The 22286-nt window shown below is 39.5% G+C and overlaps 1 protein-coding gene across 1 annotated transcript in view; it reads left to right on the top strand.

Moving 5' to 3' along the window:
* The window catches only part of atg7 (ATG7 autophagy related 7 homolog (S. cerevisiae)), a 57741-nt gene that overhangs the window by 1572 nt on the left and 33883 nt on the right, over positions 1–22286 (top strand). The window contains exons 2-16 of the mRNA XM_070849601.1: positions 483–694; positions 926–980; positions 1671–1788; positions 1917–1994; positions 2113–2229; positions 3100–3246; positions 3492–3580; positions 6714–6835; positions 9635–9725; positions 10074–10218; positions 11324–11482; positions 14823–15017; positions 15916–16161; positions 17020–17135; positions 18633–18708. Of these exons, the coding sequence (XP_070705702.1) occupies positions 523–694; positions 926–980; positions 1671–1788; positions 1917–1994; positions 2113–2229; positions 3100–3246; positions 3492–3580; positions 6714–6835; positions 9635–9725; positions 10074–10218; positions 11324–11482; positions 14823–15017; positions 15916–16161; positions 17020–17135; positions 18633–18708 (1926 nt within the window). The 5' untranslated portion in view covers positions 483–522. The remainder of the gene's footprint in view (positions 1–482; positions 695–925; positions 981–1670; positions 1789–1916; positions 1995–2112; positions 2230–3099; positions 3247–3491; positions 3581–6713; positions 6836–9634; positions 9726–10073; positions 10219–11323; positions 11483–14822; positions 15018–15915; positions 16162–17019; positions 17136–18632; positions 18709–22286) is intronic.

The following is a 22286-nucleotide window of genomic DNA, read 5'->3' as shown; positions in this document are numbered from 1 at the left end:
TTGTCCTCCAGGGTGGAAATTTGTCTTCGGCTTGCCAGATAACAGCAGCATAAAAAGCTAGTAGACAGTTAGTAAGAACGCATAGTTGGTCAAATTTCTAATTTGAAAGCAGTTCATGTCAATGTCATCTGTACAACATATGACACCCTCTATTTTTTATCCTATTGTTGAATGATTTAAACATTTATCTTGTTTTGGCAGACCATCTCAGATGTACCTCATACGTAGGCTCACTTTCCCATAGCCAATACACTGGTTGATACATTTGTTATTTGTTTTGTGCTTCACCAATCAATCGACTGATTAAGCACAGGTATATATGTTTATTGTTTACTTCACTGGATTGTGTAGCAGCACCATCAGAGGGCATTACATCAGTAGCTAATACTGTAATTTTTCTTGTGTGTCCATGTGTGTCTGGGTTATGACAGATTATAGAGCCTGCAACCTGTTTTGTAACCCACAACTGTTTAATTTCACAGCTTGTAGTGCTTGGCTGAGCAGCCTGTTAGTGAAGTTGTGATGGCATCTGACACCAGTGAAGCAGCGTCCTCCAGTGCAGACCTCAAGCTGCAGTTTGCTCCCTTCAGCAGTGCACTGGAGGCAGGCTTCTGGCACCAGCTTACTCAGAAGAAACTCAACGACTACAGACTGGACGAGAGCCCCAAATGTATCAAAGGATATTACTACAATGGTGAGTGGTGAGGTCAGATGGTATAATTATAATGATGACAATTATACAGTTGCCATTTTTTAAACTTTTTTGGACAATTGTAGACATTGTATAATACATACAGTATGTTTATTATGGAGTGCCACACACAGGTTGCACAATGGAGGCAAATTTACTAATCTAGATGAGGTTGTTTTTAAATACAAACTTTGAAAAGTAGTTAACCATTTCAGTTACATTTCTGTCCTATAGGAGACCCACTTGGTTTGCCCACTCGCCTGACGTTGGAGTTCAGCGCTTTTGAGGTGTAAGTGTGCCTATACGAACCATATCCTAAACTCAAGTTCTTCTCCTGTAATTTAGTCTTTAAAAGTGAAATTAATTATACAAATGTAACTACAAGGGTTGAACCACCAAGAAAAACACATTTTGGAACATGCTACCACTCTCAAATTTATTGTGAGAAGTCCTTTAAAAACGGCAACAAGACAACAAGTAATGTGTAATGTAAAGGGATTGATAGTTCTGCAAGAAAGCTTGTTTTGCATAATCAAACAAGCTTTTTACACAGCAATTTCAAGTTAAACTATATATTGAAATTTATCTCAAATTTATGTGGTCAGAAATTACAGATTGGGTCTTTTATTAGTCTACACCATGGTGAGTTGCTAACATGTTTATAAAAAAACAGGAGACTAGTTTTACTGTGACAGCTTTCTAAAAGAACAGATTTACAGAAATCAGGATACAGTTGGGTCAAGTCTCCATTGTTATGGAATAATGAATGGGGTCGACTTCCTTGAAAGTTTATCAGTCAGGTCAGGTTTTAACTAAATTTGGATAAGCTGTCACATCAGGTCCTTGGGAAGCCTTCATAAAGCAACTGTGATCACATGAACAAAGTGTAGCAGCATATTGCACACAAACAAGTACAGTTAGTACCTAGAGATTGCTTTCATACAGTCTGATGCAAAGGTGCGATGTGCTTTGCTGTCAGAGATGCTCAGACTCCAGCCCGTTGCTGTCCTGCTGTTGGAACTCTGTATAACACCAACACACTCGATGCCTTTAAGACCACCGATAAGAAGGCTCTGCTGGAGAAAGAGGCCAAGGAGGTAAAAGACATCCAATGGCACACGCACACACACTTTCTCGCACAGATATCGGTAGAGAAGGTCACTAAGTTTTGCAACTGAGAATTAAGTGTTTTGATGAATGCAATATTTCATCTACTGTTTTGTAGATATGGGATGCCATACAGTCTGGGGCTGCGTTGAAGGACCCATCCGTCCTCTGCAGATTCATTCTGCTGACCTTTGCAGTACGTAGAAACACCATGCTATAAATGTGTTTGCTCTGTATATTAATGACTTTATGTGTATCTATCATCTATTACTCTTTTTGCCATTAACCCTTTTTCTGACCATCTTTATTTTCAGGATTTGAAGAAGTACCATTTCTACTACTGGTTCTGCTTCCCGGCATTGTGCTTCCCAGAGGGAATAAAGATTGTCAAGCAGCCTTCTGCATTAGAGCAAGTTTTCTCAGCAAAACAGGTTGGCTTGTAAAAAAAAAAAATCATACAACAACTGGAATGAATATTTTTGACAGTACACCTTGAAATTAAACTGTATTGTAAGTGCATTACTTCATCCTCTCTACATTTTTTGGGTTTTCAGGGGTTGTTTGACGCAACACCTATAGACTGTCCACATGTTGATGTTACAGTTGAACTACTGTAGGATCAGAGTTAATATTGTTTTGTCAGTGGTTTTTTTATGACATATGTTGGCCTAAAAATGTAAATTCTAATTTAAGTTTTGTCTTTCCCTCCATCCTAACATCCGTTAGAAACTGGGATGTTTGTTGATGCAGCTCCTCACAGTATTCTGTAAATCCACCTGTTCTGTCTAGTACTGTGTAGGTTATGGAATAGTTAAACAAAGTGAAGTGATTTGTAACCTCACGGGTCTGTGGGTCCATGGAGTGATTAAGGCCTCACCAAGAGAGAGTTAGAATGACTAATGAACAGCGTGACACCAACTGCAGGCCACAGCAGTTTCTCCATTTTCATATCTCTCTTTCTATTGTCTCTCTCTGTCAGCCTAAAATATTAGTGTTGTGTAACACGTTGACATTTCATAATTGAGACTCATGAACTGCAAGATGGCCTTCGAGCCAACCAAGGTTTAATTAGTTCAACGCTAAGACCAATTTGGGTTTGACTGGGCTCCGCTTCATAGATAAGATAAGAGCTCAGACATCCTGAGGGAGCAGGAGTAGATCAGGTGCTCTCTCATGGCAAAAGGAGCCAGTTGCTGCTGTAACCTGGCCGAGTAAAAATGGATAGATTATTTATGATTGCCCTTTATGTATGTGTGTGTGTGTGTGTGTGATTTAATTAAACCTAATTATTTCTGTCTCAGATCACAGCCTTGCAGGAGGCCTATGATGGCTTGTGTATCAAAAGAGGGACCACTGCACTTCCTTACTTCCTAATGAAGTACACAGATGACATAGTTCAAATGGCTCCACTGGAGGACTGGGATATGTTCTTCACTGATGTTAAGAAGGTATTACTTTAGTTTGTTCTTCTTGTGTTTTTCATCTTTTAAAGTCTAATAAAATATATGTAGTTTTTTTTCCAACTTTCAAAGATTCATCTACTGTAGGATTGTTATGAAATAGAAAACATAAAGTACTCTACAGTACTTGTATGGCTCATCCCTGCACTCAGACTAGATTGTATTGTGTTACACTCACCCTCACTCACACACATTCACACTTTGGTAATGTAAACTTTGTTTGGTTTTTGTAGGTTACTGTGGGCGTCTATGATCCGTGCACTCTGTCTCAACATCCGGGCTGGCCTCTGAGAAATCTGCTTGTTCTCTTGGCTAACCAATGGTAAGTCCTACTTGTGTGTGTGTGTGTGTGTATGCATTCTGGGAATAGATGAGGACGTTCTCTAGAGGACTCATAGGTCCTCACTGCATTTCAAAACACGTGATGTGTTTATGAATTTTTACTGACTGTTTTTCAGCTTACACTGTGAACTTTATTTGGGCTCAAAGCCACAAAGTAAAAGACAGGAAATCTCTGCTTAACTCATTTCCTGCCTCTGTAGTGTCGGGAGCAGGTCACCAACATTGGCATGATTTAAGATGCTGATAGTCACCTCCGATGTTAACACCATTGCTTGAATAGCTTTGTATCAACAAAAATCTAAAATCAAATGTTTTCTGTCACACGCTTAGTGGTGTCGTAAGGCTTTAGCGAGGATGAGATAAACTTGATGAATTACACTTGTTCCTAGATGGCAGCACTGGCTTACAGAACATACCGCTGCTGTTAAGATTGCGCTACTTGTCTACAACGCTGTAAATTTTCCTGATAAAGGTCCATTTTGTCAAATATCTTACATGTCGCTCACATCATGGTCCTAAAACTAAAATCAGATTTCCCATACAATTCATCGTCATTGTCTGTCATCCAATCATCCTACTCTGTGGACATTTACACCCGTGAACACACACAAAACACACAAAAAAAATCTAATATTATCCCAAAATTCCCCAAAAAGGGAGGCTTCCCCAGAACATTACAGCACATACTCTGCGTGTATGTGAGTTATCAGGGCACCATGCTCTTTTGCACTTCTTCCAAATGGATACATGTTATTTTTTTAGACCATGCAGTTGCTCAGTCTGAGTGAACCACAATGACTGGTTTGTTAACTCAGCCCAGATTCATCTGTCTCCCACACGGGACACAGCAGCTGTTGTCTGTGCACACCAGAGGTTGTATTGTGTAAACACACACGATATTTGCGGCATCTTGAAACTTCTGAATCTTGTAAGTAAAGTTTCGAGCCAAACACTGAATGCTTGAATTCTCGCCTATTGTATATTTTTAATAATAATATTTTATTAAACTTTAGGTGGTCGTTGATGTGAACAGCAGGCACAGACTCTGGTCTGCCATGCAGATGTTAAAGGAGGTGTCTGGTAGCATGAAAATGGAAGGACATTATGTAAAAACCCAGTATTAAATCTTATGAGTCTAATGTGTGTTGATGTCAAGGCATGAAATAAGTGAAGTGCACTCATGAGACTTCTTCTTTTGTGAGTAAGAATAACGGATTTCATAGCATTGCATTGCTACAGCTCATAAGTTGTGAAGTGTTTACTGACTGAAGCTGTTGCAGAAATGATGGTGGTATGTGGGCACTTGTGTGTGTTTTGTGGAGCGATATATATTTTACTAAAATATTTACAGAGGAAATATTTCAGCATACCAGTGGGAAGTTGGTACAAGTTGTCTACTTCAAAAATCTAGATCTAAGCATATTCAAATATTTATGCAAAGAGAGAAAATAAGTGACATATCCTGCAGGTGTCAGCTTATGACTTTGCAATCAGGAGTTTGTCTTATGCACTGCATTTACAGCCATTTAGCTTAAAGCTAACAGTTAATGTTCCATTGAAACATCTATTTCAGCATGCGATAACTGAAGTCTGATGGTAGATAGATGCAATGTTTGGAAAATGTAAATGAAACAATTACGGTTGTCCAATGATGGCACAACGTTGGCTATCTACGGAGCCTGAAATAGTTTTCTGTTGGCATCAAATTTAGCAAGACTCCTACTTACCAATATTACTAATTCCATCATGTTTTTTTTTAAACAAGGCTGTGTTGAAGGAGCTTTTTGCTTTCCACATCCTATATTATCATTTTAGCGGAATCTATATCTTATTGCAAATCAAAGCAGAAGATGTTTCCTTAGAATAAACAAACAAAAGATCTTTATTTCAGCTACTGTGTTCAGCCTAACCATACCATTGCTTTTAGCATGTTTTTTCCATTTACGACAAATCACATCCGTGTTGACCATTTTCCTACATTCCAAGTTTTTAAAGGATGAAACCGTTAAGCTTAAATTGTTTGTTTTTTTTTATTCTAAAAAAAATTAAAAACATTGCAGATGCAAGCCTTAAATCAGTAGGAAGACTGTTCAGTACTCTAGTAGTGTAAACAGCAAATGTTCTATTGCCAGATTTTGAATGAATGTTTGTTCAGCAACCAGAGAAATCAAAGTCATAGTTGTATGGTAACCAGTCTGCAAGTGCAGATAGATTTACCTCAGAACAGTATCATGGCAAAAATAACATCAGCTATACAACCATGATAACTGTGATGGATTACGAATCTTAAACAAGCACAAGCAGCTACTAATCTCCCCAAGTTCACCTTACTAATGTCTGAAAATGAATAAAAACATAGTTACCTCATATTATCATATTGCACCAGCATCAGAGAACGTTAAAATTAAAATCACCACTGTGTTTGGTCCTGCATGTTTCACTGCTGCAATTACATTTGAGTTACAGTTTGGAAGTGCTCTACGCCCCTCTGAGTTCAGGTCCTCAATCAGTCATTCCTGGTCACACTTTTCCCTTGAGAGCTTAGTTTTCTCTGGCACTTGTCTTGCTAAAGATTTTTATTGCACAATTATTTTTAATCTAAACAAGTAACTCCCATTGTGGCCAGTTTAGCAATAGTGTCCTGTGATACCAGTGGCTTATCAGCAGCAAATACCTTAGAGACTTTAGCCCTCACACTCTGTAGGCAGAGGTAGTTTTTATCCAATACAAACCTCATCAATCTTGTGGTTGACTACACTTTCTCTTAGTGTTAAACATAAACTGTTGATACTGGCTTACATTGGTGAAGATAGAATTACAATGTAGCCGCGATGTCTCGCTTATTCGGGTGTTTCACCGGAGTGCATTTGTGTAATCTGACTGTGGTTATTTAGTACCATATATGGGGAAATGTGTTGGTATGTGTTGATCATAATGTTGTGAGAGCTGATATATCTGTGTATTGTTTCTTGTTCTAGAGAGGGAGGGAGAGCATAATCCACGTTGCATTTTAGAGCTTTTACTCTTTATAGCTCCTAATCTGTAATGTGTGCATGGTGTGTTATTTTCATTTTTTGACTTTTGCATCTCCTTTATCTGTGTGTGTGTGTCAGGGGTTCTAAGCTGGACACAGTGGAGCTGCTGTGTTTCAGGGACAGAACTCTGCAGGGAAACCGCTCCATTCAGCACAGTGTCATCTTCCAGGTCAAACTACCTGAGCTATCCCTCAACTCAGGTAATTCCCATTTCTTACGTGTGTATATGAGTGTGTGTGTGTGGTTGTGTCTGTGCATTTAATGGCATGTAACATGCACATGTGCTGGTATGTCATATGTCTTTGTCATTACATGCATTTGTTCTTGTTCATCTGAACTTGTGTGAATTCATTTGTACATTGTAATTGATATGAATCCAGAGTCTTATTTTATTATCTACTTCATTTTCAAGCCAGAGTAATCTCACACAGCCTCTGCATTAGTCCTTTATCTGTTTGAGAATGGATGAAAGTAATTTAAATGGTAATAGCACGATGGGAAAGGGGGTGAAGGTTTTTGTGGAGTTTAGACGAGGTGTCTTTGTTTACCCCAGTCTTCCTCTTCAGCACATTGTGGGTTTTAATTAACTCACAAAGGACAAATTCAAGCATCAAAAATTGATTCAGCTATTCTGTTGCCTGGACAAATTTGGTATTGTTTTGAAAGGGATTAATCAATCTACCTCCGCCCAACTTTTCAGACACAAGACTCAACATGGTGAAATAACATTAATAGCCTTAGTTAACATTCAAATATCTCAGTCCAGAATCAAAAGTAAACTGTATTTAACCCACATGACCTATTTAAATTGTCAGCATCCAGTCAGCTTTCGCTTTTGTTTCATTTGCACTGTATTACGCAGCCACATTTGTGCATCCAGCAGCCAAAGCTCACCAGTGAGGAGTAAACAAGGAGTGCTGAAGCACTGTCCAATATACCATCAAAAGTGTTTGAGAAAGAGAGGGTTGAGTGGACAAAAAAGTGATGTCACAGTGTTAATTTGAGAAAATTAGTTTAATGGTTTGAGTGCAAAAATGAACCAGTCTCCATATTAATGGTAAAGAGAGAGCAGAGGGGTCATTTTGTATTTTAGACATACAGTGGGGCAAAAAAGTATTTAGTCAGCCACCAATTGTGCAAGTTCTCCCACTTAAAAAGATGAGAGAGGCCTGTAATTTCATCATAGGTACACTTCAACTATGAGAGACAGAATGGGGGGAAAGAATCCAGGAAATCACATTGTAGGATTTTTAATGAATTAATTGGTCAATTCCTCGGTAAAATAAGTATTTGGTCACCTACAAACAAGCAAGATTTCTGGCTCTCACAGACCTGTAACTTCTTCTTTAAGAGGCTCCTCTGTCCTCCACTCGTTACCTGTATCAATGGCACCTGTTTGAACTAAAAGACACCTGTCCACAACCTCAAACAGTCACACTCCAAAGTCCACTATGGCCAAGACCAAAGAGCTGTCAAAGGACACCAGAAACAAAATTGTAGACCTGCACCAGGCTGGGAAGACTGAATCTGCAATAGGTAAGCAGCTTGGTGTGAAGAAATCAACTGTGGGAGCAATTATTAGAAAATGGAAGACATACAAGACCACTGATAATCTCCCTCGATCTGGGGCTCCACGCAAGATCTCACCCCGTGGGGTCAAAACAATCACAAGAACGGTGAGCAAAAATCCCAGAACCACACAGGGGGACCTAGTGAATGACCTGCAGAGAGCTGGGACCAACGTAACAAAGGCTACCATCAGTAACACACTACCCCACCAGGGACTCAAATCCTGCAATGCCAGACGTGTCCCCCTGCTTAAGCCAGTACATGTCCAGGCCCGTCTGAAGTTTGCTAGAGAGCATTTGGATGATCCAGAAGAGGATTGGGAGAATGTCATATGGTCAGATGAAACCAAAATAGAACTTTTTGGTAAAAACTCAACTTGTCGTGTTTGGAGGAGAAAGAATGCTGAGTTGCATCCAAAGAACACCATACCTACTGTGGAGCATGGGGGTGGAAACATCATGCTTTGGGGCTGTTTTTCTGCAAAGGGACCAGGACGACTGATCCGTGTAAAGGAAAGAATGAATGCGGCCATGTATCGTGAGATTTTGAGTGAAAACCTCCTTCCATCAGCAAGGGCATTGAAAATGAAACGTGGCTGGGTCTTTCAGCATGACAATGATCCCAAACACACCGCCCGGGCAACGAAGGAGTGGCTTCGTAAGAAGCATTTCAAGGTCCTGGAGTGGCCTAGCCAGTCTCCAGATCTCAACCCCATAGAAAATCTTTGGAGGGAGTTGAAAGTCCGTGTTGCCCAGCGACAGCCCCAAAACATCACTGCTCTAGAGGAGATCTGCATGGAGGAATGGGCCAAAATACCAGCAACAGTGTGTGAAAACCTTGTGAAGACTAACAGAAAACGTTTGACCTCTGTCATTGCCAACAAAGGGTATATAACAAAGTATTGAGATGAACTTTTGTTATTGACCAAATACTTATTTTCCACCATAATTTGCAAATAAGTTCTTTAAAAATCAGACAATGTGATTTTCTGCATTTTTTTTCTCATTTTGTCTCTCATAGTTGAAGTGTACCTATGATGAAAATTACAGGCCTCTCTCATCTTTTTAAATGGGAGAACTTGTACAATTGGTGGCTGACTAAATACTTTTTTGCCCCACTGTATACCAACAAGGAAAAACACATTGCTGTTGTGTTTTCTAAATGTGTTTCATTGCTGTGAATACTGTGAAATTCAAATTGCCTCCATTGTTTTTGGGTATGAGCCAGAAATAATGAATTAAAAACAAGCAGAAATTTTGGTATTATTTGCACAAAAATATTATTGATACCACAAATAGTGCGTGGAAAAATATGTTTTTGTAATTTGGGTGAATCAACACTTGTTTCTCTGGAAACCATATCCATGTCACTCGTAGTTGTAGTAAAGGCATTTTATGTTTGTTTTACACTGTTAATACCTTTTTTCACAGCATGTCCTAAGAGTGTAGGTTGGGAGAAGAACCCTAAAGGGGCCATGGGACCCAGGATGGTCAACCTCAGTGAATGCATGGACCCTAAAAGGTAATGAATACAACACTAATGTGTGTGTGCGTTAGTGTGTAAGGGTATAACGAGAACATGTCAACATACAGATCAAACCAGATTTTAGTAGTTATTAGATAAAGGCTATTTCAGCATAACGATATATGACAAAGTAGATAATCTACAGCGAAGTCTTACCTTTGTTGCTTTATGTTAAGGGACTCAGGTTAAGGGGTTTGGGTTAGAGGCAAATGTAATTTTATTAGTGTGACTGCAGTCATGCATGCTGTGTCATCGGTTGCTGTGTATAAGACAATGAATAACGTATTTACTGTTGAGCGTTGTGAATCAAAAGGGTTTTCAGTTGTCTACACTGATTGTCTGCAGGCTTGCAGAGTCATCAGTGGACCTGAACCTGAAGCTCATGAGATGGAGGCTGGTTCCTTCCCTGGACCTGGACAAGGTGGTCAGCACAAAGTGTCTCCTACTGGGAGCTGGGACTCTGGGCTGCAATGTAGCCAGGACTCTCATGGTAAGAGTGGAAGGAAAAATAGATGGAAAGACATTTGGATTAAAGCATGCCAGAAACTGACTCTGCTTTTAGGGCTTAACAAATCATGACCAAAAACGTTTTAGGAGTGTAATTAGTCTTTGATTTTTGAGATTTTCTCACCACTCAAATGTTTCAAAATGCTTAGGGGAGTTTTAGTCCATTAGTAGTGCTGTGGAGCAGTGTTTAATTAACAGATTAAAACAGCATTTATAGATATAATTCAACCAACTCTTGTTAGGAATACCTAGAGGAGAGCTAAAGGGGTAAATAAATCTGAATCTGAATTCCGGTGCATATAACGAAATGCTGAAACGAGGTGAAGTTTTGCAGAGGATCAACTTCATTGATAACTGTTATCTGTTCTGAGACATGACAGATAAGACGGATAGCCTCTGACCAAATTGATCTGCAGTCAAGCTACTAATGATTTTTCTTGTAATTTTGTCTTCTCCCTGGCCACCCCAGGCCCTACCCACGTTTCACTGGCTGAACCAGGCACAAAAGTGTTAAAGTGTGCTGTATAGTGTAAATACATTTGCAATGTGTCTCCTCTCTTGGTTGTTATAATGTAATGCTCTCCTTTAAGGTTGTTAGTAGCTGAGGTTCAGCTTCAAAACAGCATAATTACCTACTTTCATTCTGTGTTTACTTAAAGTCTTTTCCTCCAGCATCATATGAATGGGCTCCATCCAAAAGGCTGACACCCTGTAGGGTTTTAGATATTTTTCATACACCACAACCTGCTACTGTAGTTGTGAATTCATTTCATTCATGTAATTTTTTTTTTTTTCAAAAACTAATTCAGACATTCAGATTTCCTACAATACAATGCTTTGTCCTTTTTGAAGTAACTTGAACAAATTAAGGGCATGTGTTTTTGAATATTTTGTTGAGAACTTTAGTTAAATCACTACTTTGGAACACTGCCACTGTATGGCTGCCTGCAGCTGTAACGCTCATTTAAATGCACGATTATGCTTCTGATTCCCCTGTCACTTACTGTTCTCATGTTCATGTCAATAAATAGTTGTAAAGTATTTCAAGATATTAGAAATATTAATTATGGCCCTCCTTTGTTCTCCAGGGATGGGGAGTGAGACACATAACATTTGTAGACAATGCAAAGATCTCATACTCCAATCCAGTGCGGCAGCCACTCTATGAGTTTGAAGACTGTCTTGGAGGAGGGAAGTCCAAAGCCATGGCAGCTGTTGACCGACTCATCAAAATCTTTCCTGGTGTGGTGAGTACTTCAAGACGAATAATAATGCTCAAGCAACAAGTTTATCTATCTTCATTTGTGAGGATCAAGTCATTGTTTTCTGTCTGGAGATTGTATTAACAAGGAGACTGTTATATGTTTTTATTTGTTTTGCCTGTTTTTTTTTTATTCATAAAATATTCTGGCTCTGTTGTTGTCTGTTGGACAACTTAATTGACATCGCAGTAATCACAGTTTCCTTTATTCTAGGCTTATAATTGTATTCTGCTTTGATTGGTCGTGTCTGAGATGTGATGGCCAGTCATGCAGAAAATGAGTTGTGTTACTTGCATATTAATGCTGGTGGTTTCATTACTTTGCTAATTAATGAGTGGCTTCTCTGGGGGAGATACTGCATTTTGCCATATTACTTAAAGACGAAGGAGCCAAACACTCACAGCAGGGCTCTGTTTTGTTGCGGAACAACACACCCATCAATTTTGAGGTAGTTACACTTCACTTCCTTTTCCTGCTACTTTACACTCCCACTCCACTACATTTAAATATTGTACTCCCACTCCACTACATTTATGTGACAGCTGTAGTTACTTTTGACTTTTAAAATCAAGCTTTTACATGCAACACATACAAGCAGTTTACAAAATATTAAGCATTGATGAAACTACCCATAATAAAGCAGTTACACTAGACAGCATCAGGGCCAGCTACATCATTAATGACAAGGTGTGTAACAACGGAGAAAATAGCAAGAGTAGCTAGATTTTTGAAAGTATCCCACTGAAAAAATCCCATCTTGTCCCGTCAGGCCTTCTTTCAAAGCCACTCCCCCGCGAACACATGAACGTTGTCTGAGGACGAGTCCATGACAGTGTTGAGAAAGCAGGCAGCTACCACGGCTCAGCAACTGGCTCTGTTGTTCATTCTGCACATAACCGCTGACTAACAACCTCTCTTAGCTTTTCAGTCTGAAAAACTCTATTAAATGCAACAGTAATATAAATACAAGCAAAATGGCCATCACAAAATTAAGCTGATAGTTACTGCTCACTGGGATCAGCAGGTGTGCTTTGAGCTGTTGGCTCACTAAACAACAGCCTGTTGCAGTACAGACATTTGAAAGCTTTGGTTCACTGGATATGTGCTTCCTGCTGTTCATCAAATAAAACACTAAATGCTTCTAAAATAGGTTGCATTCCCTGCCTTTAAAGTGCTGCGCACTTGTTAATGCACCAATGATAATTATCCAGTGATATAATAATATAACATTGACAAGGGCAGTTCTATGGATGATCTGTGTTTAACTGTATAGAGCACAGTCTGTGAAATTAAATGCTTTTACCCTCTGGGCTTCGAGGTAACTAGTGAGTTTTGACTATTCTGTTAAAGAATCATTCACTGTCTGACTGGTAAGCTATGATACGTCTTTTGCCTCGAAGACTGGAGCCTAATTTTAATGTTACTGACCCTGCAAAGCTTGCAATTACAGCTCTGTAATAAGTTGCTCCTGAAACAAGATATAATGGTCTGGGATTATAGTGCCGCAGACAGGAGGACCTGTGATGTACCACTTAAATGCACACAAACACACCGAGCCACACACACAAATAATTGCCATGTCACAATGTCATCAACTTGTTATTCAAGTCTCTCTTTCTGCTACCTCTCATTTTCTGTTTCTCTCTTATTCTTCTGGGAATAAAATAGAGGATAAAGACAGACACTAACACTTAATTCATGGCTCTATGCTGTCAAGATGTGTAGTGACTGTCTAGACACTGCGTTTGTCTCCCTCCTCTACTAGCTGCATCTATACCTGCGCTCCTATTTTTAGGAGGTGTGGGTATGTGCCTGCTTCTCTCTCTCCCCTGCTTGTTTTTCCACAAACACAGGAGCATCAGGTGTTACAGATAGAAAGAAATATGAACACAGTGAGCAGAGAGCAAAGAGATGCATTAATTGAACCGAGAGGAGCTGGTTCATACACGGTCACAATGTTGAGAAGGTCATAGGCTGATTTCATATTTTGTCTGTGGACAAATAATGTCACCTGACATTTACAGGATAGTTTATAATAGTCTCTTTGAATTTTGTCAACAGTCAGGTCAGAGCTGGTTGAAGATATCAACAGTGGCATTGATGGATTGTCATGAAATGCTGTTTATCTTTTCAGGAAAGGGTTTTTCCACAGTCAGGTTTTTTATTTTTTTGTCTTTCTTGGCTGCAAGTTGAAGTTCTTAATAGGAATAGTAATATTAATTGGAATATGATTACCATCTCTGCAGCCTGAAATCACCCCCAGAATGCTTGGCAACACTCACGTCAGAAATGAAATGTAAATTCAAGACTTGGTTAACAGCTGAAGAAAGTAGGTCCACTGATTCTGTAAAAGTGACATTTCTTCTTCTTAAGATCTCACAACTCTTTGCCCTTTTCAGCCTTTCTCTTGACTATGAAATTATTCTTGACATTTCCACTTCTCCCACTATCACATCCGCAATCCTTGGATCATAGTACAAGTACAAGTTTGGCAATGGACAATAAATGTCACTGAAGGGAACTAGAAGTAGAGATTCTTGGTTTTCTTTATATACTTTACTATCACTTTATACAGAAGGTTCAGAAATCCACACTGGCCTCAGGTCGGCTGTGGGGATGGTGTGATTACACTTTCCACAGAGGGACTTTGTGGTGACTGCATCGACTGTGCCCTCACTTATTTGTCTAGTCTAGCATGTCACTCGGCAGTAAGCACGGCAACAAGCCATATTTGGCCTGAATTCTAGAAATTGAGTTCTATTGAAAATAAGTTTTTCACTGTCAGGATTTTCTGCAGCCTTGATGCTTTGGGACAGTAAGTGGGAAAGTATGTTAAGATAGCATTGAAACACATTTTATTGCGCCCTACTGTATATGCTGTTTGAAATATTATAGGCTGATTTAGACAGTGTTGCAAATGCAAGAAAGGTAAAGCAGCAGTAGTTTGGACTTGTAGATGTAGAGATGCTGACGTGCACCATCTAGAGGTCAGGAAAATAAAACCTACAGGTGATGAGGTGCAAGTCATAAAATTGACACCAACATGCCCAAACTTTACAATTTAGATTTTATCAGAAGTGACAGTATTAATTTGAAATTACACACATAGTTATACACATAAAAATCAGTTATGTGTGTGTATGTGTGTGTGATGCACATCATAAATAAAATCCAGTAATGACAATTTCCATCTAATGTACAGATATTCTGTCCATACAGAAGAAAATGAAATATGAGATGGAGTATTCTGTCTCAAATGCTAGTAATTGTACGTAGGTATGGGCTAATTTTTTCTCTGTGTCTTTGTCACTGTCTCCTCCTGCAGAATGCAGAGGGTTACAATATGAGCATCCCCATGCCCGGACATCCAGTCAATTTCTCTCAGGCCACTCTTTCCCAGGCCCAGAGGGATGTCGAGCAGCTGGAGAAGCTCATCTCAGAACATGATGTGGTCTTCTTACTAATGGATACAAGGGAAAGCCGCTGGCTGCCTACTGTGATCGCTGCCAGCAAGAGAAAGGTAGAGAGGACATGCAGTATATACAATGAATAGAGCAGCCACATTCTGACTGACCAAGGTTTATTAAAAAAAAAAAAAAAAAAAAAAAAAGATTTTTTGATCTTAATATTGTTTTGTCCTTGTTTGGTCTGTTGCATGATTATGTTATGTGATGGATGGATGGATAGATAGATGGATGGATGGATGGATGTGATTCAGAGTATTTTGATGTTGAGAATAAGGTTGATTAAAGGAATGAAGACAGAGGCTTTCAACAGGTCCCAGTGGACCTTGAGCCACAGTGCAGTACTATGGCAGGAGACGTTTATGACCGTGTAACGTTGTTCTTGTTTATGTACTTTAAGCTAGAACTTGAAATTTTGAACCCGCTTGACACCTCTTCCAGGAAATGAAAGTTGCCTGATAACAGTTTCTGTTTTTGTCAAATCTTCTGTATTCACTTTGAATACTATTTGTTGCCAGGCAACGTTATATTATCAAACACTTTGTCAGGAGCTTGCAATGCCTCCAGTGGTATCACTGATGCAACTCCCATATTGCTATATTAGCAGCGGCTTTGTGTTGTTGTTTTTTTGGCTGCTGATTAGGTTTTCTTCATGGCCTGCTAAGCTGAGAGATTATTGGACCATTTGTGCTCAGGGGCTGTTTCTGACTGCAGTGCAAATTGGCAATTGAAGATTTATTTCCTTCGCTTCTCTAGAAGTCTAGATGCTTTCAACATTGGAAAGAGCCTATTAATGTTTTTATGTGATTGCTTTTTGAAATGATTCAACACATTGCACCCTTTGTGTAAAACAAGCCATTTAGTTAGTTTGATTCTGTTGAAATGAATGTGCTGTGCTTTGTACAACACTTTTGTTGCCATGATTTACCATAATTGTTGTCTTTCACTCTCTAGCTTGTGGTGAATGCCGCTCTAGGCTTTGACACATTTGTCGTGATGCGCCATGGCCTGAAGAGGCCTCCCATCAGTCAGAGTATTTCAACAGGGGCCGATTCCTCCCCCTCTTGTTCTTCTGCTTCCTCTTCGTCCTCCACACCGGCTGGCTCTGCCCCCTCTGTCCCAGGATCCTCTCTGTTCTCCAACATCCCAGGGCACAAGCTCGGCTGCTACTTCTGCAATGATGTTGTGGCACCAGGAGATGTGAGAAAAATACACAGATGATAAGCAAACACTCAACTCATTAACTCATGTAATGCACTGAGAACAAACACACAAATTATTTAGGAATAAACATCAGCACGTAAAGATCACAAGTTACTATCTTGTGAGCATTGTCATTTGCTTTTAGTGTTTTAAAATCTACTATTTAATTTAAAAAAGAAAAAAAAAAGAAGGGGTGAGATGTCTGACACTCCTCTCCACTTTTGAGAATGAAATTTTCTTCACCACCCACCCACATTTTTTTTTGTAAGCAATCCATCAGCTATTGAAGGCCACAACCAGTTGTTGGAAACTGTGCCACTCATCTCTGACTTTTCCCATACATACCATATGGCACCAGATTATTGTAGTATTAATATTAAATGCACTGTCTGCTATCATTTAATCCAGTTGTTAGATATAAATTTGAGTTTGCTCAGTTTTCCTCTGTACATTATCTTTAGATTAAAGTAAAATGGTACAACAGATTGTCAGCTGATTATTGACAGTGCAGTGACAGGAGACATGTCTAAGTGCTAAGAATGGGAAATTAAGCTGTAACATAAGTTTTGTACGAGGTTTCCCCTTTTCCTTTTGCTGCAATGCTTGTCCATCCATGTTTCCATCTGTCAAGTTGTTGGTCAAGCTGTTTGGTCTAAAATGTGTAATATCCAAACAACGATTTGAGGAAGTGTCATGCAACTTGGTGCAGACATGGATAGCTCCATTTGTGAAAACAATGTGGCATAATTAAATGGCTACTGAAGTGGAAGATGCCTCATGTGGGTTATATTGATGTTATGTGTCTTCCTATAATGCCAGTTGTTTACTTTATGTTATTTGTTGTTGTTTTAACAGTCAACCAGGGATCGGACTCTGGATCAGCAGTGCACAGTCAGCAGACCAGGCCTGGCCATGATTGCTGGAGCCCTGGCTGTTGAGATGATGGTGTCCATTCTGCAGCATAGTGAAGGGTGAGCACAGTGGACTTACAAAAGTTATGTGGGCTAATTAACGGGAATCTGTCATAGTAGTGCTACTGGTCTAGCCGTACACGAGTCTTGAACACAGTTGTTGTAAGTACTGTTTGTGCTTGCTTTGATTCAGCAAATAAAAAGGAAAGAAAAGCAAGAGAGGGAGATCTTGGACTGTTTAACACAAATTGAAGAAATGCTGTCTTATGTCCAATAGATGTAATGTCACACCTTCTTCTCCTGACTCCACATTATAATCAGAAGTCGGGCACTCAACCATATTGGTGGGTGGCCCTGATCACCAGTAGGTGTCTGGTTCTGAGTTTAAGCTGGTACTAAAGCAGACTGTGTCTTCTAAACTTTCAGTCAGCTTTACTTGCTCACTTTTACAGCTGTAGTATCCTTAATTTGGTTGTAGGACAGATCCCCAAACACTTGAGCCCAAAAACTTGTGTACACTTTAGAAGCTTTATTTTAGCTAATCCTCTCTCACTTTTATGCTTCAAAAGACACTGCGATTCAGTCAGCTCTCAAGTTGACTTGGCATTCTGTGCTTGCTCGATATTTCGGAATCTTAAAAGTATATATTTTTTCGGAACACTGATGGGGATGTTTTCATGCCTTTTTAAGTGTGTGTTTATGCGCACAGTTGTGTCTTTGTGGAAAATGTAAACGTGTGTGCCTGTTTCGATGAAAGTCATACTGTACTGGCTGCTTGCTGGGTGTGATAAGACTGCCGTTTTCTCTCAGACAGTTTTGAGATGTTATAAGCCATTACAGAGCTGCTCTGCCTGTCTTGGATAAAAAGCTTAGAAAGCAAAGAGGAGAGGGAGAGTTTTCATGTACTCTCTGTACCTCTATGGTTGTGTAACTCCTTCCTTTACAGCTAGATTCCCCTCTCTTGCATCTGCCCACTCTTTGTCCTTGTTTTTCACCTAATAGCTGTGTTTATTCCCCCTTTTTGTATAACCCCCTTTCCTCCATCTTCTTATCCCTTTTACGGCCCTTACACCCGCATTTATTTGACCAACCATGGGCTTTAGAAAATGGTCACGTAAGGATTAATGCTGCAGTGGGTTGACAGACATTTCTTACTTTGCAGAGCCACTCTGAGCTCAGTGTGAGACTTGCTATTTTCATTATTGTTACCATAGAGAGTCCAATCTTTTAAACCTTGCTAGATTTAATGGTAAGTAGGAACTCTCAGCTCTCAATTTTTAAGTTTGAGCAAATTGCTTATCCAAGTTCTCAACATGGCTACCGAAAAGACACAGTTTTGTGATGTTACATTTCAGCATGTGTTGGATCATGTGTTGTTCTGTTCAGGCTCACACCTGACGTGTAATATTGTAGTATGTTTGGTGAGATTCACTAGCTTTCCTCTCTCTTTCCGTTGAATTTTAAGTTTTAAGAAGCTGTATTTCCATGGCAGGAAAAATGTATTGTGGGTACACTCTGTGTCAAGCATATGATTGCTTCCTTCTCCCTCATCCTCAGAGGCTATGCTGTGGCCAGCTGCAGTGACGACAGAATGAATGAGCCTCCGACCTCCCTGGGTCTAGTGCCGCATCAGGTCAGAACACAAATTCAAACCCACTCGCATGAATTCACATTTTATATTGTGGACACTTTGCGCTGTGCACCTCCACCCGCCTGCCCCCTCCAATACACGCCTGTATTGGGCATCACCCTGCATCTATGTGCAGTTATAAGCCTTAAATTCTGAAATGGCCTCTTTCTTTCTGTCCTTGCATACTTCTACTGATGGGGTTGCCATAGAAATAAAAGTAGTTTTCTCATTAAACAGACAAGAGTGCACATCCTGAGATTGTGAAACACTCAGTGACACATATAGGGTAAAACGTTGTGACAAGGTACATATTACAAGCCCACGAAGCAGACCGGATCTTGCTGAAGGAGACTGTAAAGTTGTTTATATGTGACGCTCTGGTCTTGGTTACGTGTCTTTTCTCAACGTTTTGAAGAAGCTGCATTTCACCAAAACTGCAGTTTTGAAAAGGCCAAACTGATGTAGTGCTGCACAAGAAAACAGCCCTGTAATAAATACTATCTTACTTAAAATGTTTGTTTGTTTAGACCTCAGTTTCAGCCGTTTTTGTTTGTTCTCTGGTACATTTGAAGCAGAACTTATTATTGATTATTTATTAGCACGGTGCCATACTGAATTTTTTTCTCTAATATTTTGTCTTGCTCATTTAAATGTATGGAGTAGGAAAATATATAACCACATGACCACACCACACCTCAGCTAATGTAAAAATTACCATTGAGTCCAATAAGTGAAATTAATTCCTGGGATGAAAAGTATTTATTTAAATTAATATAGCATGTCAAGAAAATACCCTCACAGTGCAGTAACTGACTTAAAACAATATATATGGTAGTTAAACACTGACAAGGGGCATTATTCTGCTGCCTAATGAGTACTTTTACTTTTGATACTCCGAGTACATTTTGTTGCTAATACTGCTATAGTTGTGCTAAATTTGTTTGTAGTGGTGTGTTTCTACAGTGTGGTATTGCTTCTTCCATTAAGTAAAGGATCTAAATACTTCTTCCAGGGACGACACAGAGAGAGACCGTCAGCCATCAGCTCTTCCCTTAAGAATGCTCAGCTGTCACGCTGACGTTAATTTATCATGATCTGTCAGTGCTTCTAAAGCATGCTTACAGTAGTCCATTATCTCAGTCCTACGATCCACTCGATCTGCATTAGCATCCTTCAGCCTCTGCTTACAGGTAGCCTAGCAGTAGCACATGGTAGTGACTCTCCATCCTTCTCAGTCGCAGCACCTCTTAAGTTGTTTTTTTCTACCGTTTTGTTCATTATCTGAAGTTTCAGCTGTTGATGTTTTCCATCTGTTTTTGTTTTTTTAGGAGGTTCATAAAAGGCACTTATTTCCAACACTGAAGAGCTTTTAGCAAAAGCAAAGTGACCCTTAGTGAACCCCAGTGGTTCCATTCATCCCCGCTCTCACGGCAATGCTGCTTTCTGATTGGTTGTTGAACCATTTGGAAGGCCAAATTAAAACAAATTTACACAAAGATTGGCTGGTTTGGTTAAATGTCCTGTTATGCTGAATTATTCATGAGGTTTACTGCAGACTGTGCAAACGATAATGTGCTTTGACTGTTTGTATGCAGTCAGTTTATAGTAATTTGATGTGTGAAATCCATCCAATCCCAAAATCCATCCACCTGGCTATGAATCAACACCTCTCTGAATCAAAATCCTTAATGAAGAGACACAGCATACCCTAAAACTAATGCGGAGAGGATAAAGGTCTTTGAATTGTCGACCAAAAATATCAATCCTATAAGGAGGAAAACTTGGATTGATCTTATTTTTTGTGTTATGAATAGGATGCTTTAAAGTAGAAATGGGCCATGAATGAACCCCTGTGCGTCACCATAACAGACCATAACTAGATTTGAAGTGCTGCTGTTGATTCAGCTTCAGGTCGAGGAGCACCACATTCGAGGTCAAACCAGTATCAGCCAGAAGCGGAGGGACACTCAGCTCTTTAGTGAGGGAAACTCAGAGCTCAATACGTAAACATAATACACAGTGACAATCAGTGAGTTGGCTAATACTTCCCGAAGAACTGTAGAGGAAAAAAGAAGTTCATTGTTTGTGTGTGTGTGTGTGTGTGTGTGTGTGTGCTTCTGCGCCTTTGTGTAGCTTTTTTTTTTCCTATGGTCTGTCCTTCAGCATCGTTTTTGTGTAACTCTGTTTTAAAATCTCTTAGAATGACGTACATCACAGACCGTTCTGCAGAGTGGCTTCTGTGTGTGCAGTTTTTATATATCCTTTCTCCAAAACTTTGGATGAGTGAAAGCCCCTAAACACAAACTTAAAAGAAGCGACACATGTAAAGGTCAATTCACCTTGCACATTCTGAATAGTCAGTGGATCTCTTTCACGGATCTATGAGTTAGTTTAATTGAAAAATATGTCAAAGCACGTGTTGATATTAGTATGAGATCAGAGGTGTGACTTTTTTCAGTGATAATAGTGGATCAAAAACACAGACAAAAAAATCCATTAAAAACAGTCAACTAAAAGTTTCTTAGTTGAGTAAGAGCTGATGGGTCCTAGCTGTTGTTTAAATGAGTATTTTTCCAAGGATGCCTTGGTGTTTACTAAGCCTTTTCATTGCATAATTAACATAATTTAATGCACTCTGGACTGGGGGCGGGGGTTCACCAAATAGAGGAAGACAAGATGATCTGCAGCTCCCCCAGCTGTGCCCTTTTGCTTACTGACGTCACACAGTTGCTGAACACCCCATTTGCATCATCATTCGTATTCATCACCCTGAGAATTTTTTAGTCATTTGCTTGACACCTCTGCTGCTCATGGTATTCCAACCAAATAATCCAGAGAAAAATGGCATGCCAATGGTTCATTTGTGTGTGTGCGTGTGTGTGTGTGTGTGTGGGGAGAGAAGGGATAAGATAATGATCACAGAAAGAAATGCAGGGTAAACGATATGCATGAGGGTGTAAATACTTGCATGTGTGTGAGTGTGTGTGTTTGTATATATTACGCCTGTTCCTCCAGCAATCTAATGCTAATGCCACACACTGCAGTTTAATAGGTTGATGCTGCAGGCTTTTCTTCTCTGTGCTGCCACAGTGACGACGTGTGGTAATTTACAGAAACTACATGATATCTTACTTATTTACAGTCGACTGAACAAGTCCCAACCAGAAATTTGTTTCATAGTCTTGACAACTTTTCAAGCTCCATCTCTAAAACCCACAAAGTGCTGTTTCTTGTTTTAGGGTAGATGTATGGGTCCTAGCCAAATCAAAGAGTCTAGAGAACAGAAATCTTTTGTTTGTTAAAAGTAATAGTTGATAAATCAGTGTACTGGAATGAAAACTATGCTTATGGTTGTGCGAATAATTACAGTAATTTTTTATGGTTTCACAATACAAACATCCAGGGACTCCTTTATTCAATACATGTCCTCTATAATATAAACTCCCCTCCAAAAGTATTGGAACAGTGAGGCCAGTTCCTTTATTTTTGCTGTAGACTGAAAACATTTGGGTTTGACATCAAAAGATGAATATGAGACAAGAGATCAACATTTCAGCTTTTATTTCCAGGTATTTACATCT

The sequence above is a fragment of the Pempheris klunzingeri genome, chromosome 2 (assembly GCF_042242105.1).
Source record: "Pempheris klunzingeri isolate RE-2024b chromosome 2, fPemKlu1.hap1, whole genome shotgun sequence".
NCBI lineage: Eukaryota > Metazoa > Chordata > Actinopteri > Acropomatiformes > Pempheridae > Pempheris > Pempheris klunzingeri.
Note: the sequence above shows the minus strand (reverse complement) of the source record. Positions and strands in the feature narration are given on the sequence as shown.